The sequence below is a fragment of the Artemia franciscana genome, chromosome 21, assembly GCF_032884065.1.
Source record: "Artemia franciscana chromosome 21, ASM3288406v1, whole genome shotgun sequence".
NCBI lineage: Eukaryota > Metazoa > Arthropoda > Branchiopoda > Anostraca > Artemiidae > Artemia > Artemia franciscana.
Window position 1 is genome coordinate 32,433,939 of NC_088883.1, and position 26,306 is coordinate 32,460,244.

The 26,306-nt window shown below is 35.3% G+C and overlaps 1 protein-coding gene across 2 annotated transcripts in view; it reads left to right on the forward strand.

Annotated features, from left to right (window-relative positions):
- LOC136040910 (ATP-dependent RNA helicase Ddx1-like) overlaps window positions 1-21,575 on the forward strand; it is a gene marked incomplete at its 3' end in the record, with an annotated part of 62,550 nt that extends 40,975 nt beyond the window's left edge. For both annotated transcript variants that reach the window (XM_065725328.1, XM_065725329.1), the window contains 2 exon segments: window positions 8,320-8,537; window positions 21,455-21,575. In XM_065725328.1, coding sequence (XP_065581400.1) covers window positions 8,320-8,537; window positions 21,455-21,575 — 339 coding nt within the window.
- Window positions 21,576-26,306: the final 4,731 nt, after the last annotated feature.

Here is a 26,306-nt window from a genome sequence, read left to right on the forward strand (position 1 = left end):
CCTGGTAACTATTCCTACACGAGTAACTGATAAGTCTGTGACTCTTATCGATAATATATTTGTGGATGGAAAGCTGCTTGAAAGTTCGTATGCTGATGTTCTACTCACGGATGGATCCGACCATCTTTTTTTTCTTAGTAAAATAAAAAAATCTTACAGGATTATAAATAAGAGTGGTCAAATAAATAAAACATATTTTCGTGATTTAAGAAATGATAATTTTAAAAAATTTTAGAGAGAAATGGATGATGCAGATTTTACTCCAGTTTTTGAAGAAGATAACCCGTCGGTTGCGTATGATATTTTTGTTGCAATATTTGCAAAGATATTGAATGATACGTGTCCTCTAAGAAGACTTAAAAGAGGTAGTACGAAATTCCATAAGAAACCATGGATTACACAGGGCATTCTAAGTCGGAAAAATGAATTGTATAAAATATACGTTGGTGAACCATCTGTCATTAATTTTCAGCAGTTTAAAAATTACCGGAATACTTTAAACGGATTAAAACGGAAAGCTGAAAAAATGTATTTTTCAGCTTTCCGCTGAAAAGCTGAAAGCTATTTTTTCTTCGCTGAAAAGCTATTTTTCACATTTATGAAGCATAAATGTGATATGAAAAAAACATGGAAAACAGTAAATTCACTCCTGGGTCAAAAGGGTAAAATAGAAGTTATTAATAAATTGCAAACAGAGAGGGGGAATTTGACTACCCCAAATGATGTTGCGAATCATTTATGTGATTATTTTTCTAGTGAGGGAGCGAAACTTTCTGACGATGCTCGGAAAAGAATTAAGCGGCCTCCCAAAATAGTTCAGTCGGAAATTCCAGTAGAAAATCAGCTGGTTTTTAATGCTTGTAGCATAAGTGAAGTGAGTACAATTATCAGTAGAATCCAATCATACTCAGGTGGCGTAGACGGGATTTCTCTTAAGATTGCTAAATCAGTTAAATCAGTTATAACACCAGTTGTATGTAATTTGATTAATAAGTCTATGGAAAAAGGAATTTTCCCGGAAGTTTTGAAGGTGGCTAAAATAATACCATTGCACAAAGGAGGTAAGAGAGACGACCCTTCAAACAAAAGACCCATTTCTATCCTCCCTTTTTTTTTCAAAAATATATGAAAAGGTGATAGGATCCAGGCTAACTGATTACGTTGAAAATAATACAATTCTTATAAATACTCAATTGTTGACTGGGTAAATATGTCGTTTGAAGCGGGTCTGATTCCAGCTGCTTTATTCCTGGATTTGAAAAAGGCTTTTGACACGATTGACTATTAACAGTTATTACTTGAGCTGGAAAAAATCGGTGTTACCGGAAAGAGTTTGTCTTGGTTTGAATCTTATTTAAGTGACCGAAAGCAGGTTGTGGTGAATGGGTGTTTTACTTCTGAAACTAGTACGATAACTTGCGGAGTACCCAGGGCTCTATACTAGGTCCTCTTTTATTTTTAATATTTATAGATCGGATTAAGTATTATTTGTCAGAGGCTGGTATAATCCTTTTTGCAGACGATACTCTTTTACTTGTAGCTGCTCCATCAGTTGATCTACTTTTTGATAAAAAGATAAAGGCAATGACCGAGTTTATTGAGTGGGCAAATTTCAATCTTTTGACATTAAATTTAATAAAACTAACTACATTCTATTTTCTCGGATATCTAGTATTGAAACTAATTTAGAATTAATAATAAACGGAAATCAAATAAAAAGAGTAAAGGTAACAAAGTATTTAGGTTTTATGATTGATGAAAATCTATCATGGGAAATACATTCAAATATTATAGCTTCAAAGTTGTCCAGATCTCTGGGTGTGCTTCGCCGTGTTAAAAACCTAGTATCCTATAAAATTCTTCGGTTACTTTATTTTGCTATTTTTTTAACCGTATATTTGCTATGGTTGCTCTTTATGGGCTAGTAATTTTGTATCATGCTATAAAAAAAATCCAAAAAATCCAAAATAAAGCCGTTAAACTTTTATCACCTAAAACTTTATTTACTCATAATATTAATGAACTTTATACTAAGAATCAACTTTTTGATATTTCAAAAACAAGAGACTACCAAGTTAGTATTTTCACATATAAATTTATTAATAATATATTTCCCTCTTCTTTCGAAAATTTTTTCTCCATTAATTGTGATCTTCATAGCCACGATACACGAGGGGCATCAAATCTGATACACCCATTTAGAAATACGGCTAGAGCTTCTTTCGTGATTAGAAATTTTGCCCCCTCTGTATGGGATATTATTCCAATTGAAATAAGAAATTCGAGTCATTTGGCTTCCTTCAAGGCTGTTGTTAAGAGATTCTTCCTTGCAAAAGAATAGTATGATAATGATGCAAAAGTATAGTAATAATGCGTGAGTGTCATAAGTAGAATCTTAGTAATATGTAGAGTAGAGATGACTGCCAACAAGCCCCTCGGGGCTTTCTTAGCAGGTGCAGCAAAATGTTTTGTATACATGTTTTTGAAATAAATTAATCTAATCTAGTAATTTCTGTTCGTTTTAAGTTTGACTAGAATATCAGTTTTATTTTGTGTACATTCTAAGTTCATTATTGGTTTATTTTTTCGATTAAGTCTAATATCTGTTTCTTTTAACTGTTTTTATCTCTTATCCTGTTTTAACTCTTATAATAACTGTTTTTAAAGATTGTAATTGGGGTACAAGACAGATTACTTCCTCGTTCAATTATTTAGTAATTTCTTGGGGCTCCGGAGCTCGGTGGGGCGATGTTTTTCCGGTTGTGCATCTTAACGTTCAGGGCCTAAATTCTTCATTCGACGATATTCAATTATTATGTAGGGATTCGTGCCCAGCAATTATCGGTCTCTGTGAAACATTTTTGAATGAGAGTAATCAGGTACTTTTGGATATTCCCGGTTATATGTCGATTTTTTTTAACCGCAAGATGGGCAAAAAGGTGGACTCGGATTTTACATCCAAAATAATTTTCAGGCTGTACTAAGACATGATTTATGCATAAATAATGAAAAAATATTTGAGTCACTTTTTATTGAAATCCCAATTAACGCTAAGGAAAGGGTAATAATTGGCGAAGTATATCGTTCTCCAAGCGTATCTGTGACTGAATTTCTTGAAACATTAGAACACGTTCTTAGGAAAGTTTTTGCTAAAAAATATGAAGTTATATTGATGGGTGACTTTAACCTTGACCTTACGAAATTGTCATCTAGGCAGTCTTCTAATCTCTTGTCTTTACTAATTTCGTACGGATTGGCTCCTTGTATAAACATACCGACAAGGATTTCAAACCAGTCAGCAACATTAATTGACAATATTTTTTCATCGCTACACTCCATTAAGAATGAAGTACTGCTTTCTGACATTTCCGACCATTTGCCAGTTTTAGCCCTGTTTCAAATCCTCCAAAATCCACAAAGATTAGTCCCCCAGGATAAACCGAGATTTTGTTGCTCACCAGTGGAGCTGGATAGATTGAAAGAAGATCTTGGTACATATAAATGGGACTTTTCTTTACCAGAGAATATTAGTTTAGGCAATTATAATGACATATTTGGCCGGTTTTATGACACTGTTAAGGGAAAATTCACGTCTTATTGTCTAGAAGCTCCTTTAAAAAATCCTCGGTCAAATAGATCAACACCTGTAGCTCCCTGGTTAATATCCCTTTTTAGTTCTAAAGTCAATAAAAAGGAAGCAGAACCTTTGGAAGGAGTACAAAAAAGACCAAATAAGGCCAAGTTAGAAGCATTTAAGTTGTACCGTAATTTTTTGAAATCAATTATTCGCAGAGCTAAAACAGTATATCTTACAAAGAGATTTGTTGGTTGCGGTAAAAATATAAAAAAGACGTGGGACGTGATTAAGGAAGTTAGTCGGCCATCCATGAAACCAAAAGGTCTCCCTAAGTCTCTCATTGTAGACGATCAACTTGTAACAGAAAAAGGCCAAATTCGACATCATATGAATAAATTCTTTGCGGAGATAGGGAAAAAAACTGCTAAAAGCGTTTCTTATTCCTCTGTGTCACAGTCTTGGAAGCAGTTCTTAGGTCCCTCGTGTTTGAAATCAATGATTCTTGGGGAGGTTGCGGTGGAGGAAATTAGAAATATTGTTCTGTCTTTCAAGAATTCTTCAGCAGGTTTTGACCAAATTTCTGCTAAAGTAATTAAACGTATTCTTCCATCGATTATCACCTAATTTACCATTTGATTAATAGGTCATTTCAACTAGGAGTATTTCCACAACGTCTTAAACTTACACGTGTTATAGCTCTCTTTAAAGGAGTTGACCGAAAGGATCCTGGGAACTACAGGCCGATCTCTCTTTTGTCAGTGTTCTCTAAGATATTTGAAAGGGCAATGCTCAAACGTCCGGTGAGATTTCTTGAAGCTAAATTTTTTTTCCATCAGCATCAGTTTGGGTTTCGCGCAAAGTATTCTACAGAACATGCTTGTAATAGACTTCTTCAGTTTATACGACGATCTTTAGATTCTAATCTTATTCCTGCAACCATTTTTCTTGATGTAAAGAAAGCTTTTGACAGCCTAACACATAAGATTCTCATTGGTAAACTTTGTCATGTTGGTGTCCATGGGGAAGCATTGTCTTGGTTCTCGTCATACCTAACTGACAGATCTATTGCCATGGAAGTTACAGACGAAAAGGTTCCAATTGAATACGGAGTACCCAAGGTTCTATTCTTGGGCCAACCCTCTTCCTCATCTATGTGAAAAATCTCTACCGACTTTTTAACACCCCATTTAACAATATTTGCTGTAGATTGTGTCACAAATCTTACTCTCAGACTACGTTGGTGTTCACACCCAATAGTCGAGAAGAATTAATAGCATTTGCAGATGACACTACTTTAGGTGCTGCAGCTCCGGATGAATCATCCCTTATTCTAAAGCTTCAAGCAATGACTGAGAAAATACTCTTTTGGTTTGACATAAATCAACTAACTTTAAATGTAAAACAGTCCTACCTTCTTATTTTTTCTCGTAAAGGTGTGAGCTGCCCCACAATTACTGAGCTTCATACACCAAGAGGCTCCATAAGTCGTCCCTCGGATCGATATGTGCGATTCCTAGGAGTTCTTTTGGATGAAAATTTATCATTTAAGTGGCATGTTCAAATAAGAGTGAAAATTTCCCGTGGACTTGGGATCATCCGAAAATTAAAGCGTTTATTTCCTTTCCCTATCCTCCGTCTTTTATACTTCTCTCTGATTTACCCTTATATATGTTACTGTTCGTCTGTGTGGATGTCCACATTTCCCTCGGTACTTGCTCCTATTCACAATCTTTATGAAAAAGCGGCAAGAATTCTTCAGTCGGCTACACACACTCCTCTTGACCTCCTCAAAATTAAAGATATTTATGTTTTATCTCTATCTTCGTTGGCATATCAATACTTCCAGGGAGATCTCCCATGTTGTTTTTCGGGAGTGCTTAAACTAGTAGGGGAAGTAAATTTGTATATGGTTCGTAACGGGGAGGATCCAGCTAGTCCCTCGGTTCGTTCAGACTTCGGCCTGGCTGTGACTGTGGGGCGTGCTTGGAACTTGGTTCCCGCTGAGATTCGGCAGTCACGAACACTTGGCTCCTTTAAGAGACATATGAAAAGTTTCTTATTAAAGGCTTCTTATTAAATGTTTCTTATGGTTTATTTATTTATTTTTTCTTTTTTGGGTTATTGTTTTGTTGGTGTTGTATCCTCAATGACGCGAGAATTTTAATTTGTATTTTATTGTCGGGTGACGTGAGGGTCGCTGTTTCGTGGGGACTGCCGGTGAGTTGATTTCTTTTCCTTATATATTTATATTTAGATGTTGGTTAGTATGTTTATGATAAGTTTAAGATTCTTTATTTATTGTATGCCGTTTCCCAAATAACGGGCCATTGAGCCCTTTGGGATATTGTTTTTGTTATTGTTATTTTATGAAAATAAATAGAACCTGAACTTGAACTGTTCGTTTTGAGTTTGAGTTTAATATTAGTTTTATTTTTTGTAACTTATAAGTTCATTATTAGTTTCATTTTTATGAAGTTGTTTCTTTTAACTTTTATTTGATTGTTCATTATAATGTCAATTAGTATTTTTACTCTGCGGAAGACATATTTTCGCTCTTTAATTGTCAAAACAATTTTTTTTATTTAATTTCTGTTCGTTTTTATTCCATTTTGAAAAAAAGAAAAAAAACAAGAAAACTAGAACTATATGAAATAAATTGAAACTAAAAGTACTTTAAGTAGAGCATATATTAAAATTAGCAATGGATTTTTAATTAGTTAATCAAACGTAGTTTTTACAATCACAATGAACGTATTTATCTTTGGATTTTTCAAATACGGCCATTATTTAAATTAGGCTATATTTAAATTGGCCATGAATTTTTAATTAGTGAAAGTAGTTTTTACAATCATAATGAACATATTTGTTTATGAGTTTTTCTATTACGGCCATATCTAAATTTTTTCGGGGGTAGAGGGCATGATTGGTTTGTGAGGGGGTGGGGGTATCCCTCCCTCTAAATGATAAATGATGAATTTTGTGATACGGTATTCGAAGTTTTGTATACAGTAATTTTCAACGAACAAAAAATACTTCTAATTTTGATAATTAATTTTGTTAGGATTAATTTATGCAATGGTTATGAAATGCCACAGTCATTTCGTTTCTACCAAATTTCTACTTCTCTTGCTGAATAACGGAGAAGACCAACGTCCAGCCAGCGACTCGTGATGTTTTTAACTCGTGAATAACCCCAAATCTGTTGTAAATTAAAGATGGGATTTGAGAAAGACTGAAAAAAAAATTCCGGTCAGCAGTTATCGCGTCGGCCTTTCCTTATAGGTATGATGCCAGGAACTAATAATTGTAGTAGCATACAAATATTCCTTTTTTAATCATATCCCTTATCATTTTCTGAAAGTTCCAAATTTATACACCCACATTCATGAGTTACGGCCTTTTGACAATCCGTAAACACATAACATGTTTCGATTCGGTTCAGCACTCTCCTCAATATTTTCTGAAAGACTCACCTCTTTTCCTTCCCTTCGTGTCTTTGAAAAATGAAGTTCAAACATGAATACATTTCTCGGTAACATGTACTATATGTAAGCAATTAGCAAATAGCCCAACTTACAGGCCTTAGTCTGAGGACTTGGGAGGTTGACATCCCCAAAGACATAATTACTGGACCTTTCAATAATTCTGAACGAAATAATTTTCTTAAAATTTTGATTGGATCTTTCTCGAAAAAAAAGTGTCATTTTACGAAAAAAAAAAACAAGACCAAGCAAAAGAAAACAGAAGACATACATAGAAAAACAATCCATCATTAGACAGTCATTAACAATAAACATAAGTTTTGCTATGGGGATGGATATAATTGACTCAGTATGGGATACAGTTCGTGGTTGCGAGTTCTTCTTTTTTTATACAGTGCTTCTTTATTTTCTATAATGGTTTCTGTGTAAACAAGGTTATAAAACGTATGTTAGATTTTGGGGCATTCTTCTTTCTCCCTGCTTCTGTCAAGCTTCAGTTTGAAGAGATAACGGAGTACAATTGTGAAATAAAAGTCCCCCCCCCCAAAAAAAAAAAAACACATGAAAAAAAGAACAGTGTACAAAACAAAATTGAAAAACCCTGAAAAGTCACATTTAGTTGGCCTAGTAGAGTAATTTGTACTATAGCACAATTCCCAGAACACAAGGTATAACAAAACAAGATGTCTGTTTTTTTTAATTTTCTTCTGATATCAGAATGGAATATCATAGGCAGCGCAATAGCGCTGCCGAAGTAAATAACGATGTTGGTATAGTGTGTTATTTATTTATTATTACTGAATGTACTGAATCTTATTAATTTATATTACTGAAAAGCAGTCACAATTAGTAATATAAAATTGATATTTCTTGCTATTAATGCTGTTTCATGTATAGAACATAACACGTAATTCTACTTCATATTATCTGTACTTCTTATTTGATTATGACTCGATCACAAAATTAATGTATTGCAACCTTGTCTACAGCTTTGATTTTCAACATAAATATTGACTTTAGAAAAGAATGGACAAGAAAACTTGCTTGTATTTCTCACATTTTGTCTGATGCGCATTCTTTCTTCTCGTCTTTTCCTCCTAAAAGGATTTCAAAAAGTCTGTAGTCCCAGATTTTCTTTAAAGAAACCAACTTTTTGTAGCGATTTATATATCTTAATTTGACGCGGACGTCAATTTAAGATATATAAATTTCAGTCTTATCATTTAAGCTGGTAAATTCAAACATGTTATTTTTTTTCAGTGATTAATATGACCCTTCCTGATGAAAAGTCTAATTATGTTCATAGAATTGGCCGTGTTGGACGTGCAGAAAGAATGGGTCTAGCCATATCTATTGTATCTGCTGTACCTGAAAAAGTGTGGTATCATGGAGAGTGGTGCTCATCAAGAGGAAAGAACTGCAGCAATACGAGACTCACTGATCAACGGGGCTGTTGCATTTGGTATAATGAGCTTAATGTAAGTTCATAGTTTGTAGATGGTTGTGATAAGAAAAATAATACAGTTACCTAAAAGCAAGGAAAAAAATACCCAACTTGTACTGTCATAGTAAGATCAAGAGACTTTCCTCATTAAACCCAATTGTCAGTTATTAGAATTAAACAAATCAAAAATTTGGACAACATTCACTTAATAAAAATAAAATCAAAGAAATCAAGACCCAGAGTTGGGTTTTATAAAGACAGCAAAAATATAAGACGAATAATGCGAATGTTTTGGTGGATAACCACCTCCCTTCATCAGTGCTATAAGAGACAATAGAAGACAACGCAAAGATATGAGTGAAACAACTCCAATAAAACCCAAAATGATAAAACCAAATAACGCCAAAAGCCAGGAGAAAAATAAAATAAAATAAAAACCAAAATTGGAAGAATTAAAAATCTAAAAACCAAACAACGTGGAGAATCAACAAAATAACAAACAAATAGAATAAAATTAGCAGAAATAAAGATTTAAAAGGTCAAAAATGTAATTCCAAGACCGAGCTACTTGACAATATCTACGATTAGCAAAATCCGACATTACACATCCAATACTAGCTAGTCACTAAATAAGCGAAAATTCTTACATTCGTCAAGTAGGCGAATACAATTAGTTACCTGGGGAAAAAACTACTTCACATGTTGTGTAATTTTAATCAGTGTTTCTTTTGTGCTGGCTCTTCTTGACATTCTAGCTTCTTATTCCTCTTGAAATTAGTTTTCAAACCCATTTAATGCGCAATGAACTCTCGAAACCTCCAATGAATTATTCATTTCGCTAATATTTTTATCTTGGAGGCTCAAACCGTCTGGATAGTCTAAGTCTAGGCAAGCTCTACCTTTCCATTTGATGCTGGCTATGTGGTATCTATCGTCGTGATATTTAGGCTCTCCTTTTAATGCAACTGCCCTTTCGTATATTGTTTCTCTTTCCCTTCTTTTTTGAAATTTCAAAACTTCAATCAATTCTTGTTTGCTGTTTTAAATATCGTTACTTTTTACTTGGTTTTTCAGTTTCTTTTAGTAACATTGAATTACTTTCGAGATTTATAATAAAAGTTTTGTTGGAATTAGCTATGATTGGAATAAATAACTTCGCCGTCAATCTGAAAATATTATTTCTGTCTATAAACTTCTTGTTTTGTTTTTTTTTGTCTTTTTTCAAGAATTTAAATAGCCCTTGGGGAATTTTTTATTTTTTTTTTTACTTCACATATTTTATGCAGTTATGTTTCTAAGCCTGTAGCAATCGTTTCTTTGTTCTATTTGTTGAAGTATATTGGCGATTTTCATTTATGTATTTTCATTTACGTTAATTTCTATACTTTTGTATTTGAGGGAAATAAATAAATAAAATGAAAATGGGTTCCCTAGCCATGGGATGAAAACAGGGTAGACTTATTACCAGGTTAACTCACACTACAAATTGAATTTTTACAGAAAAAGAGCTTTATCTCAGTATTTTGCTTTGTAAGAACGGAAATAACTTTGTTGTTTAGTCGCTTAGAATAGGAAAACATGAGGGTGAAGAGGTAATCCTAGATAACGAGAAAATCAGTCAAGTGGATAGCTTCACTTATCTGGCTAGCATTACAAGCAAAGATGGTGGATGCAATAAAGATGTAAAAAGTATAATAACAGAGCGCGGGGTGCTTTTTGACAGTTGAGAAGCGTTTTGAAGAATAGGAAGATAATTCTGAAAACCAAAATTAGAGTATAGAAAGCGAAGGTTCTAACTATGGTCAAGTATTAGTCCGGAACTTGGCTTTGGAAGGCTGAAGAAGCTTTGTTATAAGTTTTTCAAAGTAATTGTCTAGGAATTGGTTTAATTGATCTGAATTGGTTTAACTAATCTGATTGAAAAACTATTCTTGAATGAACAGTTGAACTCTTGAATCAGTATGCTGATTTTTGAACCAAGTAAACCCTCTAGGTATTTTTTTCTGGGACTGACCGAAATGTCACATTAACTGTGGAATTGGACAGTCAATGGGGTGAAAGAAGATACAATGTTGAAATGGTAGGTTGGTAGATGCAAAAAGAAGATTTGATATCCTAGTAAGCACTGGGATATCAGTCCTATTTTGATATCGGGGAGGATTGCTCCCTTCTCAGGAGTCTCAGTTTTGAAGCTGATCGGTGTCTTGGCGTTCACTTCTTTGTCATCCTTTATCCGGAAGCGTGGCTTATCCATCTTGACCTTTCTGTCATAGTAACTCTAGAAGGCGGGATAGAACCAAATTTTTCACACCTACTGCTGATGTATGATCGGTCAAATGAATAATACTAGGAAAAAACAAACTCAATTAGTTCTAATTAAGTTTGAAATGAGCTAAGTATAAGCTGCAGACTGGCTTGGTGGGCATGTCAAGATTTAGACTATTTTTTAGAACCCTGTCACCAAATTTCCACAGATTGGGCTTAGTGTTTTTGCACCAAGTCAGGACCTAGCCTGAATCCGCTATTCCGAGATTGGAGATTCCGAGATTAAATATAAACATTATCGAGTTTTCTATCAACAGATTTATCTAGAGTTATGGAAACTTGCCAATTGTGTAGGTAAATTGTTTTCACCTTTGTATTTGCTTCTTTAAATAAAGGGCTAGTAAATAACGGAAAAGGTGAACTGAAATAAGGAAAAGAAAAGAGATGAGATTTTTGCTATCTGCCAAGGCAGTTAAGTAGTTTCAACTATAAGCGATAAAGGACATGATTGCATTGCAGACATGTACATGAGGAAGGGGATAGGAGCGATTTTGGAAGGATCTTCCACAGTATTGGATATTTTATTTAAAAGATAGGTTGCAGAGTGGCAGACAAGAGAGTAAGTTTTTAAAGCAACTTGCTTTTTATAGCTGGTTAACATTAGAAAAAAAAATCTAATCGTTGAGGTTATTTCGGGACATAGCCAAGGCATGGGCTTTGAAGAGGCTGAGATAGATGAGGAGTGTCCGCCAGTAGTCGGCCCGAGGTGGCTTGGCGCGACTCAGGTGATGAGTTGATAGTAGCAAAGGTATTCAACGAAATTATTATCCAAAGCTTGGCTCCAAAGTCAGTTTCAGATCCGTAATCGAGTTTGCACAAAGCAGGGGCCTCGGATTTACATTCTCCCTCGCCCTTAGATGCGCAAACGAAACAAACATATGGGTACTATTTGATTGTATCAAGGGGAAAGGTTATTCTATCAAAGTCGTCTCACGATTCCTTTAAGGCCGGACGCTCCTCCAAAAATTATACTGCCTGTTAGTTCTTTTTCAATCGCGGCATATTACACAAATACTCAAGGTTATCAGATTTCACTGCCGTCATTAAACTCAAGGGGTTTCTCACTGAAAATTACGACTAATGTATATTCATTCTTCGTAATTCGACAAGTAAATAGGAATATTTATTTGGAAAAGAACTATTATTCGAGGAGAAAATTAGAAAAATTATTATTCGAGATTTTTTTTTTTGGAGGAGGGGGGTTCAGCTCTTACGAAAGAAATACCAGGAAAACACAGGAAAATTAAACATTTCGCTGACAAAATTAAGCATTATACAAATTTAAGGTGGGTGAATCCCTCGCCTGCGTGTGTGCCTGTGGTCTGGTCATCATTATTTGCCAGGAGACGCGGTATAAAATTGTGGAAATTACAAATAAAAAGTACATATTTTCGGGTTTTTACTTCATGCAGACATATTTAGAAAAATATAATTTAAATAATTGCTCGCAGCGAAGTGACAAATTTATTTCATTTTATCAAAAAGTTCGTGGTAACGAACTGTACTAAGGAGCGACCCGGCTCAATAGTAACCAAAACTCTAAAAAACGGATTTTTGATACCAATAGCTACATGAACAAAATCGCATTTTAATGCTGATTTTAAATATATGAGATACCTATCTAAAATTACGAGTCTAAGAAAAATTGCCTTATTTTAGAAAATAGAGGGAAACACCCGATAAAAGTAATAAAACCAAAATTACACCCATCCGAATCAGCCTATCAGGGAACCCTACCGTGGAAGTGTAGCTTCTATCAGCAAAAATATGGATTTTTTTTTCCAGGGGTGATTATATCGAACCAGTTGTCATAGAATGTTGCGAGCGGGCTCATTCCAACGGAAATGAAGTTATATACAAGTGAATTATATATAAAAAATGAAGTATATAGTACCCTTTTTAAGTGATCTAAAAAATTGGAGGGCATCTAGGCCTCCTCCCACGCTAATTATTTTCCCACAGTCACCCGATTAAAATTGTGAGATAGCCATTTTATTCAGCATAGTCGAAAAACCTTATAACAGTGTCTTTGGGGACGACTTATTCCACCAGAATCCCCGTGGAAGGGGCTACAAGTTACAAACTTTGATCAGTGTTTATATAGTAATGGTTATTGGGAAATGTACAGACGTTTTCAGGAGGATTTTTGGTTGGGGGGGGGTTGAGAACAGGGGTTTATGTTGGGGGAACTTTCCATGGAGGAATTTGTCATGGGGAAGAAAATTTCCATGAAGGGAGCGCAGGATTTTCTAGCCCTATTTCAAAATAGAACAATACAAAAATAAATATGAAACAGTTTTTTCAACTGAAAGTAAGGAGCAGCATTAAAATTTAACACTAACAGAATAAAGAAGTTCGTTACGTAAGCTAACTCGTAAGTTACGTAGATCTTTTACTAGCAAAAACGTTCGTAAAATATTAAAAGTTCTAGTTCTAGTTGCCTTTTTAAGTAACCAAAACATTGGAGGGCAACTAAGCCTCCTCCCCTGCTCCTTTTTTCTCAAATTGATTCTATCAAAATTATGAGAAAGCCATATAAATATGAAATTTCGTTTTAATTATTCATCTGTGGAGAGCCAAAATCAAAACATACATTAGTTCAAAAACCTTCAGATATTAAATAAAAAAAAAGACATGTTTTTAACTGAAAGCAAGGAGCAACATTAAGACTTAAAACGAATATAAATTTATTCGTATGTGAAAGGGGCTGCTCCCTCCTCAACGCCCCGCTCTTTACGCTAAAGTTTTACTCTTTCTCTCAATTCTACTTTTTAAAACAGTAAAAAACTTTAGCGTAAAAAGCGGGGCGTTGAGGAGGGAGCAGCCCCTTTCATATACGAAGTGATTTCTGATCGTTTAAGTTTTAATGTCGCTCCTTACTTTCAGTTAAAAAAAAACTTGTTTTTTTTTTCTTTAGCTTATCCATACGGGTTCATTAAAAAATATTCTAAAGTTCGATTGTTGCTTGAGTATTTGTATATCTGAATTTGTATTCGGATAAGACTGTAATGACACTTGATAACTACCCATACCTAGCACAGCTGGATTTATATAAACGGTTCTCGTATCTCCATACTTCTTGGCAACCTTCCGTCGACAATTTCTGGTAACAGTGCCTCAAAATAAAATTTTTGTAGATTTGGCAGCATTTTGTTAGACCAGAATTCACGTTCACGACCAATCTTTTCATAATATAATTCCTCTTCCCCTAAAAATATTACAAAGTATACAAAATCAATGTCACAACATTCCAATTGCATTTGAACTTGGTAATAGTAGTCATGTGTTCTTTTCAGCTTTATTTCACTATTAACTTTCTTTTCTAGACATGTATTTTTTTTAAGCGCTATCCACTCTTCCAATGTAAGCCCTTTTGCTGTCAAAGGGCACTTCACCTCCAAAAGAGTCTTCTCACCCGAAGGAAAAATTGCTATCCCGTCCGGACTGGCCCCTAGAAACCCATATTCCTTGTGAATGAAAAGCCCAGCAGAGTTCACAATGCAACCCATTTTCTTTGCAAAAGCTGCAATAGCTACAGGCTCATACATCTGACCATGCTCCATTGCCTTTGTTTGGCGGTTTCTGGGATACAGCAGCTGCCGAACTAATGAGCCCACAGTCTTCAACCGCCTTTTACAAACAGCACCAGCTACGGAAGCTGTAATTCTGTTTTTTCTGTAATCTATCCAGCTATTATCGATATAATTTCTCTGAAGCCTAGTGGCTTTTTCGATACTGAGGACATCTGTTGCAGTACATTGGAGACGAGTCAAAAAATCTGTTTTTGCAATTTCGAGCGCACTGCAATCAAAATCCGGAGCAGTTGCGTTCGAGCCGTAGTTTTTGTCTGCTCTGGTTGGCTCCCTGATTTCTTTTGAAGGGAGTTTTGTGGAAGCATTAGTGAAAAGGCGCTTTTTAGTAGACAGTTTTTTACGTCGAGCAGTAGTCATTGCCCGCTGTTGTGCACGTTTTTTCAACTGCCTACTTGGTGTAGATCCTACAGTTCTTCGAAATATTTCAAGGCGAGCTGAGTGACCTTTCGTAAATCGGATTCCTGCTGCTTTAACACGGTTGGTATATAGCGCACTTTGGCTAACCATGATGTTTTTGCCACCTATAAGCCTTGCAACTATGCTCATAAAATATTCTGCCAGGTTGCTCGTGTGGTTTCCTATCAGTAGACGAGCCCTTCTGGTCAGCGTATCAAAGGCTGAATACACATGGCGGAGAAAGATCTTGCTAGGGGTGTCTTCAGGATTGACCTGTAGAACTTTCCCGGAGAACGAGCAGCGTGTAGGACAAAATCTATGGTCGCCACGGAAAAAATGTAGAGGAATTGCCTTCAGCGCACTGATGAGATCCTTCACGCTTTTCTTCTCTGTGGTGGCACATACAATTGCATTTCTGGCAAAATCACACATTTTCTTTATTATTGCGGCACTAAGAAATCTTCTGCATTCGGCATTTTCATGCTGCTTCTTATATAGTCTGTTTTTCAAGCATTTGCAAGCATGATTAGCACACCCAATTTTTTCTACATTTCTGCCATATCGTACCCTTGCTATAATTTCAGAATGGGTACTTGAATCGCCGTCGGCAACAAATCGAGTATATCTTAGATTGTGCATGGATGTTGCTATTCGGAATGCGTCAACTAATATATCTGACTCCATACCTGTACTGGGCCCCTGCCAGTTCATAAAACATGTATGTTCAGGAACAGATCTATTTACTTGATGCCTGTATTTCACGCAAGTACAGCAATATTTGTTCCTAATTCCTAGATTTAAGAGTTTCTTCGAATAGAAACCTATCACCACTCCACAGCCTGAGAGTGCACGATATCTATTCCCATAACTTCGTGTACACCAGCTTCCATCAACTATAACACATGTCTCTACAGCTCCATTTGGGTGAATTTTCTCACCTGCTTCCAGTGCCATCCTTCGCTCGGTTTTCCCATTTTCGATAAGATAGTCATAGAAAACTTTTTCCAATTCTACGCAAATTTCTTTCTCAAATTTCGTAAAGACTTTTTGAGACGGGGTATTTATTCCAATGGTAGAGAAAAGTTCTTGAACCTGGGCGTGAGTCATTCCACCATTTATTGCACCAACCACTACCTCTTTGTTGACACTTACTGTTCCTGTTTCTGTTTTGTGTTTCTTTCTGATAGTATTCACACTATCAAAATCAGTCCTTTTCCGTTTTTTGACTACGGTTTTCGTTGAGTCTTTTTTTTTTAAGCCTTCTAGGAGCAAGGGGTTTTTCTGTGTGAATTGTGGCTTCCTCATGACATGATTCGCATTTGAAGATGAGTCTTGAGCGCAATCCAGCTCTATGTTCTTTAGAAAACATCATATTTGAAACCAAATTGATGTCTTGGCACCTGTAAATAAAATGCTAATTGGTTGTGAGGAAGTAAAATAGTAAAGTAGCGATTTTATTGTTTTGGTAGAAAGGAAAGTGCTATAGCTTCAAAAAGGATAGGTAGTATGTAGAGTAGTGAGCGATGTAGGGTAATTAAAATATGAAATAAAATATAAAATATAGCTAGAAATGGGCGAGAAGTGGAAATTATACGATCTAACCGAAAGTTTGTTGTATTTCATTGTCAGATTAAACCACCCAATTTTATTTATGTATGTAACCAAGCCAAAAACTGTCCTGGAACTACCAATCAGGAAAGCCAAGTATTTCAAAACTATACAAAATCCTTTGGGGCATGACAGGAAATGCCCTCTAAACAGACCCGTGTCGATTTACCAAATTCCAACGGAAATTACTAACCGAATTCCAAGAAAAATTAAGTCTCACTTGACTCCCTAAAATCAAATTCAAAGTAAAAATCCGTGCCCCAAATTCAGTTGCATCTCAACTATCATTTAAACTTTTATTCGAGTAATTCACAAAGTTCTTATTAGTACGATTAAAAATACCAATATGCTTTTATGAGTTAGGAGGATCAAATTAGCTAGTTTATTTCTCAAATCCTTTAAAGCCTTTGCAGACATTCTTTCAGAACCTTTATCCGTACTTTTTAATGATTAGATAAAAAAAACAAGCATTTTAAATGAAAGCAAGGAGCAACACTAAAACTTAGAACGAACAGAAATTATCCCGTATATGAAAGAGGCTGTTTCCTCCTCAACGCCCCACTCTTTACGCTAAAGTTTGACTCTTTCTCTTAACTCTACTTTTTAAAACAGTAAAAAATTTAGCGTAAAGAGCGGGGCTCCTTGTAATGTCGCTCCTTACTTCTGTTAAAAAAACTGTTTTTTTTTATTTAATTTCTGAACGTTTTTGAATCAATGCATGTTTTGATTTTCGCTCTCCGCAGATGAATAATTAAACCGAAATTTTAATATTTATTTTTTTGTCTAAAGTGCTTTCTCATAGTTTTGATCGAATTATTTTGAGAAAAAATGGAGCGGGGGAGGATGCCTAGTTGCCGTCCGATTTTTTGGTTACTTAAAAAGGCAACTAAAAATTTTAATTGTTTACGAATCTTTTTATTAGTAAAAGATATACGTAACTTACAAATTAGCTTACGTAAGTAACTTCTGTATTCTCATGTTTTTATTACGTATACGAAGGGGCTCACCCCCTCGTTAGTACCTCGCTCTTTACATTAAAGCTTAAATTTTGTCCCAATTTCTTAAGAATGACCCCTGAATCACAAAAGCCGTAGAATAAATAGTTGAAATTACTAAAAATACTTTAGCGTAAAGAGCGAGGTATTAGGAGGAGGTGAGCCTATCGTATGCTTAATAATTTCTGTTCGTTTTAAGTTTTAATGCTTCTCCTTACTTTCAGTTGAAAAAAGCTTTTTCATATTTATTTTTTCATTATTTTTTTTTAAATAATACTAGAAAATCCTGGGCTCCCTTCATGAAAATTTTCTTCCCCCATGACAAATTCCTCCAAGGAAAGTTCCCCCAACATATCCCCCTCTTCTTCGAGTTACGAGTTTGGAAAATAAGGGGAAACACCCCTAAACGTCGTAGTATATTTTTTTATTTTTCAAATTGGCAAGTTTTTTTTTTTTTTTAAATGGAGAGTTGTGAGACAGAGTCAAACTTTAGCGTAGAAAGCAAGGCGTTGAGAAGGGAACAGCCCCTATCATATACGAAGTAATTTCTGTTCGTTTTAAGTTTTAATGTTGCTCCTTACTTTCAGTTAAAAAAAACTTGTTTTTTTTATTTATTTCAGAATAGCGCGACTCATTTTTTCCGCCGATTGATTAGCTTTTGTCATAAATTAATACAGAAGTAAAAAGTGGGGCTATTTCAAAATGTAATGGGGAAATATATAATGGGGCTATAAACTGTCGCTTAAAGAGGGGCGAGGGGTGGGGTATAGCGAAGCATTTGCTCTTAGGAATAGTATAAGTAGCTACTTATGGTTGTTTTAAGTTCTTTTCTGAATTTTTAGGCCTTCCTTCAAATGTGCCCCTCTCCTTATTTTTTACCAAAAATATAATTTAAAAGATCTACTGTTTAATACTGTAAAAACTTTAGCGTAAAGAGCGGGGCGTTGAGGAGGGAACAGCTTCTTTCATATACTGGGTAATTTCGGTTCGTTTTAAGTTTTAATGTTACTCCTTCCTTTCATTTAAAAAAAATCGTTTTTTATTTAATTTCTGAATGTTTTTTTTAGTTAATCCATGTTTTGATTTCGGCTCTGCGCAGATGAATAATTAAAACGAAATTTGAATATTTTTTTTTGGCTAAACGGCTTTCTCATAATTTTGATCGAACGATTTTGAGAAACATGAGCGGGGAAGGAGGCCCAGCTGCTCTCCAATTTTTTGCTACTTAAAAAGGCAACTAGAGCTTTTAGTTTTTTACGATTGTTTTCATTAGTAAAAATATACGTAACTTACGAATTAGCTTACCTAACGAACTTCTATATTCGCAGGTATCTATTACGTATATAAGGGGGGGCTCGCCCACTTGTCAATACCTCGCTCATTATACTAAAGCTTAAATTTTGTCCTAAATCCTTAAGAATGACCCCTGAATCACAAAGGCCGTAGAATAAATAATTGAAATTACTAAAAAATACTTTAGCGTAAAGAGTGAGAGATTAGGAGGAAATGAACCCCTTATACGTGTAATATTTTTTGTTCTTTTTAAGTTTTACCGCTGGTCCTTACTTTCAGTTGAAAACACTTTTTCATATTTATTTTTTCATTGTTTTTTAAATCATGCTAGAAAATCCTGCCCCCTCCCATTCATGGAAAATTTTCCTCCCCATGACAAATTACTCCATGGAAAGTTTCCCCAACATAACCTCCTCTTCTCAACCCCTCCTTCCAACCAAAAAATCCCACTGAAAACGTCTGTACACTTCCCAATAATCATTACTATGTGCAAACACTGGTCAAAGTTTTTAACTTGCAGCTTCTCCCATGGGGACTTTGGGGGAGTAAGTCGTCCTGAAAGACATAGTTATAAGGTTTTTCAACTATGCTGAATAAAATGGCTATATCAGGATTTTGATGGCACTAGAACTTTTCATTTCCATTTGAATGAGCCCTCTCGCAAAATTTTAAGACCAATGGGTCGGTACAATCACCCTTGGAAAAAAGAATTAAATAAATAAACACGCATCTGGGATTTGTGTTTTGGCAAAATATACAAAATTCTACATTCTTGTAGATAGGAGCTTGAAACTTGTACAATAAGGTTCTGTGATACGCTGAATCTGATGGTGTTACTTTCTTAACTTTCTGTTTTGGGATGAAAATATCTTTAAAAGTTATCGAACATTCTTTCTCTATAGCAGAAAAGACAATTATAAGAATTAATAAGGTACAAGTTGTATTAATTGCAACCCAGAATAATTCCCCATCCTAATAATTTTGATAGCAGTAAATCAATGACGTAAAATGAAAGACAAAGAAAAAACTTACATGTGGCGAATCACGAGCTTTTCATAATTCTCAAAAAGGTAAGGCAGATCCACAATCCAGCATGAGCCTTTTAGAAGGTCTGACCCCAAATTTCTTCCAGAAGTGATAACTTTCAACACAAAAGGGGAATTTGTTCCAATTCCTTCGGAACTTGATTCGTCGTGAACCGAAGCATCCGTTAAGTCTTCTAACATATATTTTGGTAAACGCGGTCTGCCTCTAGCCCGATAATTTAATTTCAACTTTTCACGATGGGCCTGCACATTTGGCAAATGGAGCCCTCGTATATTTCTTTTTTTTTCCCATGTTACTGTGGTCAATAACATGAACTATATAAGAACTTTATTAGGGTTTTGACCATTTTTATCGGGGTTCACTTACTAAAGAGTTGAATTGTTTCTTGGAAAGGCCTTGGACTTGAGACTGGTCATTTGACTGCTTTAGTATGGGTAATTTTTATTGGGGTTTATTTACCAAGGGGTGGGATTGTTTCTTGGATAGGCCTTGGACTTGAGACTGGTCATTGACTGCTTTTGTAGTTTGCTTTGGTAGTTCTACAGCAAGACTCGGGTTTTGCTATAACAAATTTAAGTATTCTGGGGACATTTTGTTTCGTTCGTTAGTTATTTTATTTCATTCATTAGTTATTAATTAGCTTGTTTTATATATTTTTAATTCTTATTTCAGTACGAAGATTATGGAAAATTGTACTTATACTACAATACATAAATTTGTCCTGAATTTATTTTAATTAAACCAAAACGATAGATCAATCTTTTTAAAATAAAACCATTGCTTCTTATTCGGCCCTTGTGCTGTGTTCAATTTATCTCTAGGATTAGACGCAGCTTATCCTTAATTATTTATACAATACAATTTTCTTATATATTCATTAACCGGCAGTTTGGTGTCTGCACCTTACTTCTTCTCTAGACTCTGTTTAAACAGGTTAGAATTAAATAATGCTTGACTGAATCGCTCCTGAACAATCCGAGTGGTTAGCCCCTTGGTGTAATTTTTGCATTCTTAGATGCTCCGATTACAGCTCAATCTAACCTTTTGAGGGGAAATTTTGATTTCGGAACACAAATATGTAAAGTATTTGAAGGGCCAGGAGGTATATATTATAGAAAAAAGCTTCTTATTGATGAATAGAAAATTTTTTGCTCTATTTTTTGATACCCCACAACAACAATGTCAAGCATAGCAATCTAGAATGCAAACCCGAAACAGGTTTTATGATTATTTTGGAATTATAAAAAAAATAATTGTCGGCTTTAAGATTTGGTTATGCCAAAATATTCACCAGATTTTTTTACTTCTATTGACATAAAAACCGCCAAAATCACTAATTCAGGAACGTCAGGCAAACTCCAAATGTTTAACATGGGAGGTATAGGAAGATTCTTTGCGAGTCCGTCCAGCCTTAAGTAAAGATTAGCCAATGCATAATACCTAGTGATTAAAGTGAGTAAAGGACAAGCAGCATATTGGGCAACTATGTTATATTGAATACTGCGAAATACGAAAAAGAGCACAGATTCCTTTTCTTTCACATTAGAATGCAGAAACGTTCATTTGTACAGGAAGAAAGACTTAGTTAAGTGTGACTTTTTCGCGTATGACTGTTTCATAGTGTTTTATATTCGAGATTGATTTATAAAAATGTAGTTTCTTATAACTAGAGGTAAAATTATTTGTTATTTTAGTGCTTGGCTGAGATAGAAGATCACTTGGGTGTCACTGTTCCTCAAGTTGGAAGCGACATAAAAGTACCTGTTGATGAATTTGAAGGGAAAGTCATTTATGGTCAAAAGAGAATTGGGGCAGGTTGTATTGCCTTACTTTTTCTTGTTTTAGAAATTTTCTTGATAGTTTTTTTACCTTTTATTGTTGATCAACCCTAAATGCAGTTTTGTTTTATTAACATGCTTTTTGCGGAATTTGTTTATGAACTACAGACGATATATCCATAAGTGACGTGCTGGTTCTTTTCATATTTGATTTGGTGCCATACACCTAATCAGTAGATCTGGTTAGGGAAATTGAAACGGTGTAAACGGTATTCACCTTTTAACTTCTGGAAATAACATCTAACTTATCATTATTATTTTTTTCGATTTTCTTTAAACTTGGATCTTAAACACATGATTTTTCATCAACATTTCTGAAGCCTTCTTAGATAGATTGATAGATATTTATTCAGCTACGACAAGAAAACAATAAAAAGCTCTGTGATTGCGAATACAGGGAGAAAAAAAAACAACACCAAAAATGAAAATGATCAGCAGCCTCCCTCAACTGAGTACCCGACAAAATGGTACGGAGCGCCATGCACAATAAACAAATGGAAAACAAAAACATTCTAACTTGACCCAAGGACATCAATCCCACAGGGCATTTAAAAAAAACAAAAAAAAACAACAAATTATCCAGAAATAATCAAAATGTCTTTGTAATTTTTCTGAAGGCAGCAATTGAGTGATGCTTTTTAGTTGAGTTAGGCAGAGCACTCCAAACAGGACGAGAAATTGTCAAGGGATTGGAGTCTAATCGGACTGAGGAACTGAATGGAATTTCGAGGTTAACAGAATTCCCAAGATTGGGTGTGTAATGATAATAAGGAAGAGAAGGATTAATTCTTAGGCCCCCAAAGACATCACTGAAGTAGAAGGATGGACGAAAATGAAAGAATGTAAAAGGACTTAAAATCAATCAACGACTTATAAACAGATCTGTTTGTTTCAAGGGTAAGACCGTATACCTTAGAGAGGGGTAAGAAAAAATTCGCGCCCCGACAGTGAGACAATAAGAGACGTAAGACTGAATTAAACAATGAAACAAAATTTTTTGAACCGACCCAGGAAAATTGTGTTTAAATATCCTAGAAATTCCAAGATTCCTTGATATCTACATTTAAATTAGAATAATATGGTACTGATGGAGAGATTCTTGTCAAGAAAGATACCGGATATACCGGTCATTATTTGAGAGATGAATTTTTGATAGGTGAGAGTCAGCCCGAGGAATTCCGTAGAAAATCACGAAGCTCGACTTCGCAAGACTTTCAGGGCCAGACGATTGGCTTGGAACCATAGCATTACTCTCGGTAAAAGTAAACTCACACGAAAAAGTCAATTTGATATGGGTATGGGGCTTCGTTCTGATAATAGTACCAGTGGTACTGTCGTCAGCGAAGGTAATTAGAGTTTCCTGATTAATTGGTGGAATTCTAAATTTGGAGTAATGAAATATTTGGGGTAAAAACAGACTATAAAAAACTGTTGGTTTTGATTCATAACGGTGACATTACTATCATTAACATAAATTCTGAACAGAACTAGTCCTAGAAGAGGGCACCAAAATCAACTTGAGAGGGTGAGTGGAAAAGATGATCCGTGAACATAACCCTTCCAGCCAAATAGGAACCAAACTAAGTTACACCGTAATGAGATAATTTGGTGAGTAGAATTTGACTGGTCAAGGAATCAAAAGTTTTTTGGACATCCTGAAAATAGCGACAGTGATCAGACCAGAATCAAGAGCCGAATGAAGAAAACTTTAAGTACAGCACATACATGCTCTGTTGGGTGCTTCACTCGTAAGCTAAACTGAAATCCATGCTGAAATACCCTTTACTTCTAAAAAGGTCGATATCGGTCGATAACAAGTTGAATTTATAAAGCTTGTCCAAGGAGCTACAATTGAAGGATGAAGGAAGGAAGAATTTCACTACCTTGAACGCTGAACCTTTGAATCTATTAACAAGTCTACTTATCTCAATCTCAAAAACTGGCTTTGGAGCCATCGACTTCAAGCCAGTTGGAGTAAGATAAAAATCTAAAATCAGGTTTAGAAGGAGAGGAGCTTACTGAAGAAGTAGCTGTTTTTCCAACATTAGCGAAATAAAGGTAAATGCTTCTTGAACATTAGATTCGCCTATCACTATCAAACTTGGAGGATTACATGAAGATGGGGATAAAGACTTACGGACAGGATCTATCAATGGCTAAATTTCCCAGCATCCTTTCCGTGCTTCGAAAATTCTTGAATGTAGTATAGGGGTAGCCTATAGCCTTCCGAATCAAAGAATATTAAAGACTCCTAAAGATTTTGGAACGCTGAAGGCGAACAACACCTGTACTCGACGAGGATTTTTTTTGACTTATAAGACTTGAAGAAATGATTTTTCCTTCTCCAACTTCAAAGAAGGCCTTGGAGTCATCCATGGATTCAAAGAAAGGAATCCTAGACCTGGAACCACAAATGGATGCACTTCATACATTAACTATAGAAGTTTTAACGGATTAATAAAAAGAAATCAAACTGTAAGCAAAGATTCATATCTCTTGTCAAAAATATCGCATTGAGTCTCTGTTAAAAAGAAATCAAACTGTAAGCAAAGATTCATATCTCTTGTCAAAAATATCGCATTGAGTCTCTGTTAACCGAAATCTGAGGAGGATTAACTCATTCGTACCAAATTTAAAGGCAGTCGTGGCCAAAGTAGGAGTCCTCCTACTCATCATCTTTTAGAGCTAAATACAGAAAAAAAAACACGATAATGGTCCTATAGATCATTTACTGATGCAGAATTCTGCACCAAATTAAGAGTGGAGAAAAATTATCGATCAAGGACGCCATACGTTTTTCTTTTTACCCTCAGGTGAATAATATCCGAGAGTGCACTAATTTTCACATGTTTCTACCCTTGAAGACGACCTTCGTCTGACGACACATTTTTGTTTGTGTGTTCCTCTTCGTGATAGTAAAAGATGTAACCCCTCATCACGGGACATTACCATGGTACAACGACCAATTGTTCCTTGAATGTCCCTCCCTTTTCTTAAAAGTTTTCAGATTTGTTTCCCAATATACATATTGGGATATGTAATCCACTACACTGAAGTTATCGACCCTTTTTCTACTGAAGTTATCAGTTTTAGAGAACATATAGATTATATTAGTCTTAAACTCGCTAGGAATGTTGGCATTTCAAGTAAGTTGAAGCATATTTTCCCAAGCGATATTTTAAGAACACTGTATTATTCCTTAATTCATCCTTATCTGCTATATTGTTGTAATGATTGGGGTAGTACATTTCCTTCTCATCTCCATCGTATTCGAGTTTTGCAGAGTAAAGCGCTTCGAGTGTTATGTGGTGTAGGATTTAAAGACTCGGTACAAAAGAGGTATAGAAAGAAAGAAAGAAGAAGAAAGAAATTTTATTTGAGCCCTACGGCCATACACAACATGATTTAATAATACAACACTGCACAGAACACACACTCAATATAAAACAATACTTATTTTCATTCACTCGGGCTCGACTGAGCCTCTCCCGCCTTTTCCACATATCATGCCACTTTGCATATGTTTCCAGGCATCGAAGACCTCACGATATCAGAAAGCAGCACCAACCGATGGTCCCCCCAAATTTCATCCCTAAGACTTTCAAGCTCCTGGCACTCCATGAGGAAATGGGCTAAATTATTATCCTCTTTTCCGCAATACCCATACTTACCATTTGTACCCTTATTTTTTTATTTTTTTTTGTCCCCAATGTACTGGAAGGCAATTTCCCCTCAACTGGATCCATGATTTTAAATATCTAAAAGGTAAATTTACCTTAAAATAATATTCTTCCCCAAAAATTTCTTTTACTTTACTATATTCCTTCAGTGTTTCCGACGAACGTACTAAACAACCCCACTCTTGTATCTCTTGGTCTTTCAATCTCTGCATAATTTCTGGAAGGCATTGTGTGTTTCCGGGTCCGTTTCCTTCCATCCACAAATAAGAGAAGCCTAGTTTGTCAAGAGATTTCTTGATTTGTTGAGTCCAAGTAGTTTTCCTAATAATTCGAAGCAAATCATTATAAGCTTGTTTAGCCAATCGGTCCTCAGGAAGTTGGGTTAATATCAGCCAAAACTTAAATACTTGATAAACCCGGTGCAATTTCAGTGAGAAGATGCCGAAGTCTCCTTTGATTAGCTGGTTATGTGTTGTCTGGTGCACCCCGAAAAGTCTTTTGTAGTATCTAAACTGGACTGATTCTAGCTTCTCCGCGGCCTCCAGGCCCCATTGCTCAGCTCCGTAATGGATTGCTGGTTTAATTTTCGAATCAAATATTTGCTTAAACATTTTTAATGACTTCGACTTTTTCACTAGGTCATTACGTAATATTGCACCCACTGCTGCTTTCCCTCGCTTTGACATTTCGCTCACATGTTCCTTCCAACTGCAGTTAGGTGTCAGGGTAAATCCCAGATATTTCGCCTTTTCCACTACCTTAATCTCTTGTCCTTTGAACCGAAATTTCTCGTTCTCGACTAAATTCCTTCTTCCTCCTTTATTGAAGATCATTATCTCCGTCTTCCCGAGGTTTCGACGTATATAGATTGCAAAATCTTGCCTTTAGCAGGACTTATTACTATTTATCGAAGCCTGTTTATATATAAATATTTTAAAATTGTTTACAAATATGTTTTAAAAGTATGTTTGAATTAGGAAGTGATATTCATACACATTCTACAAGACAGTCCGATATAATTCGTCGTC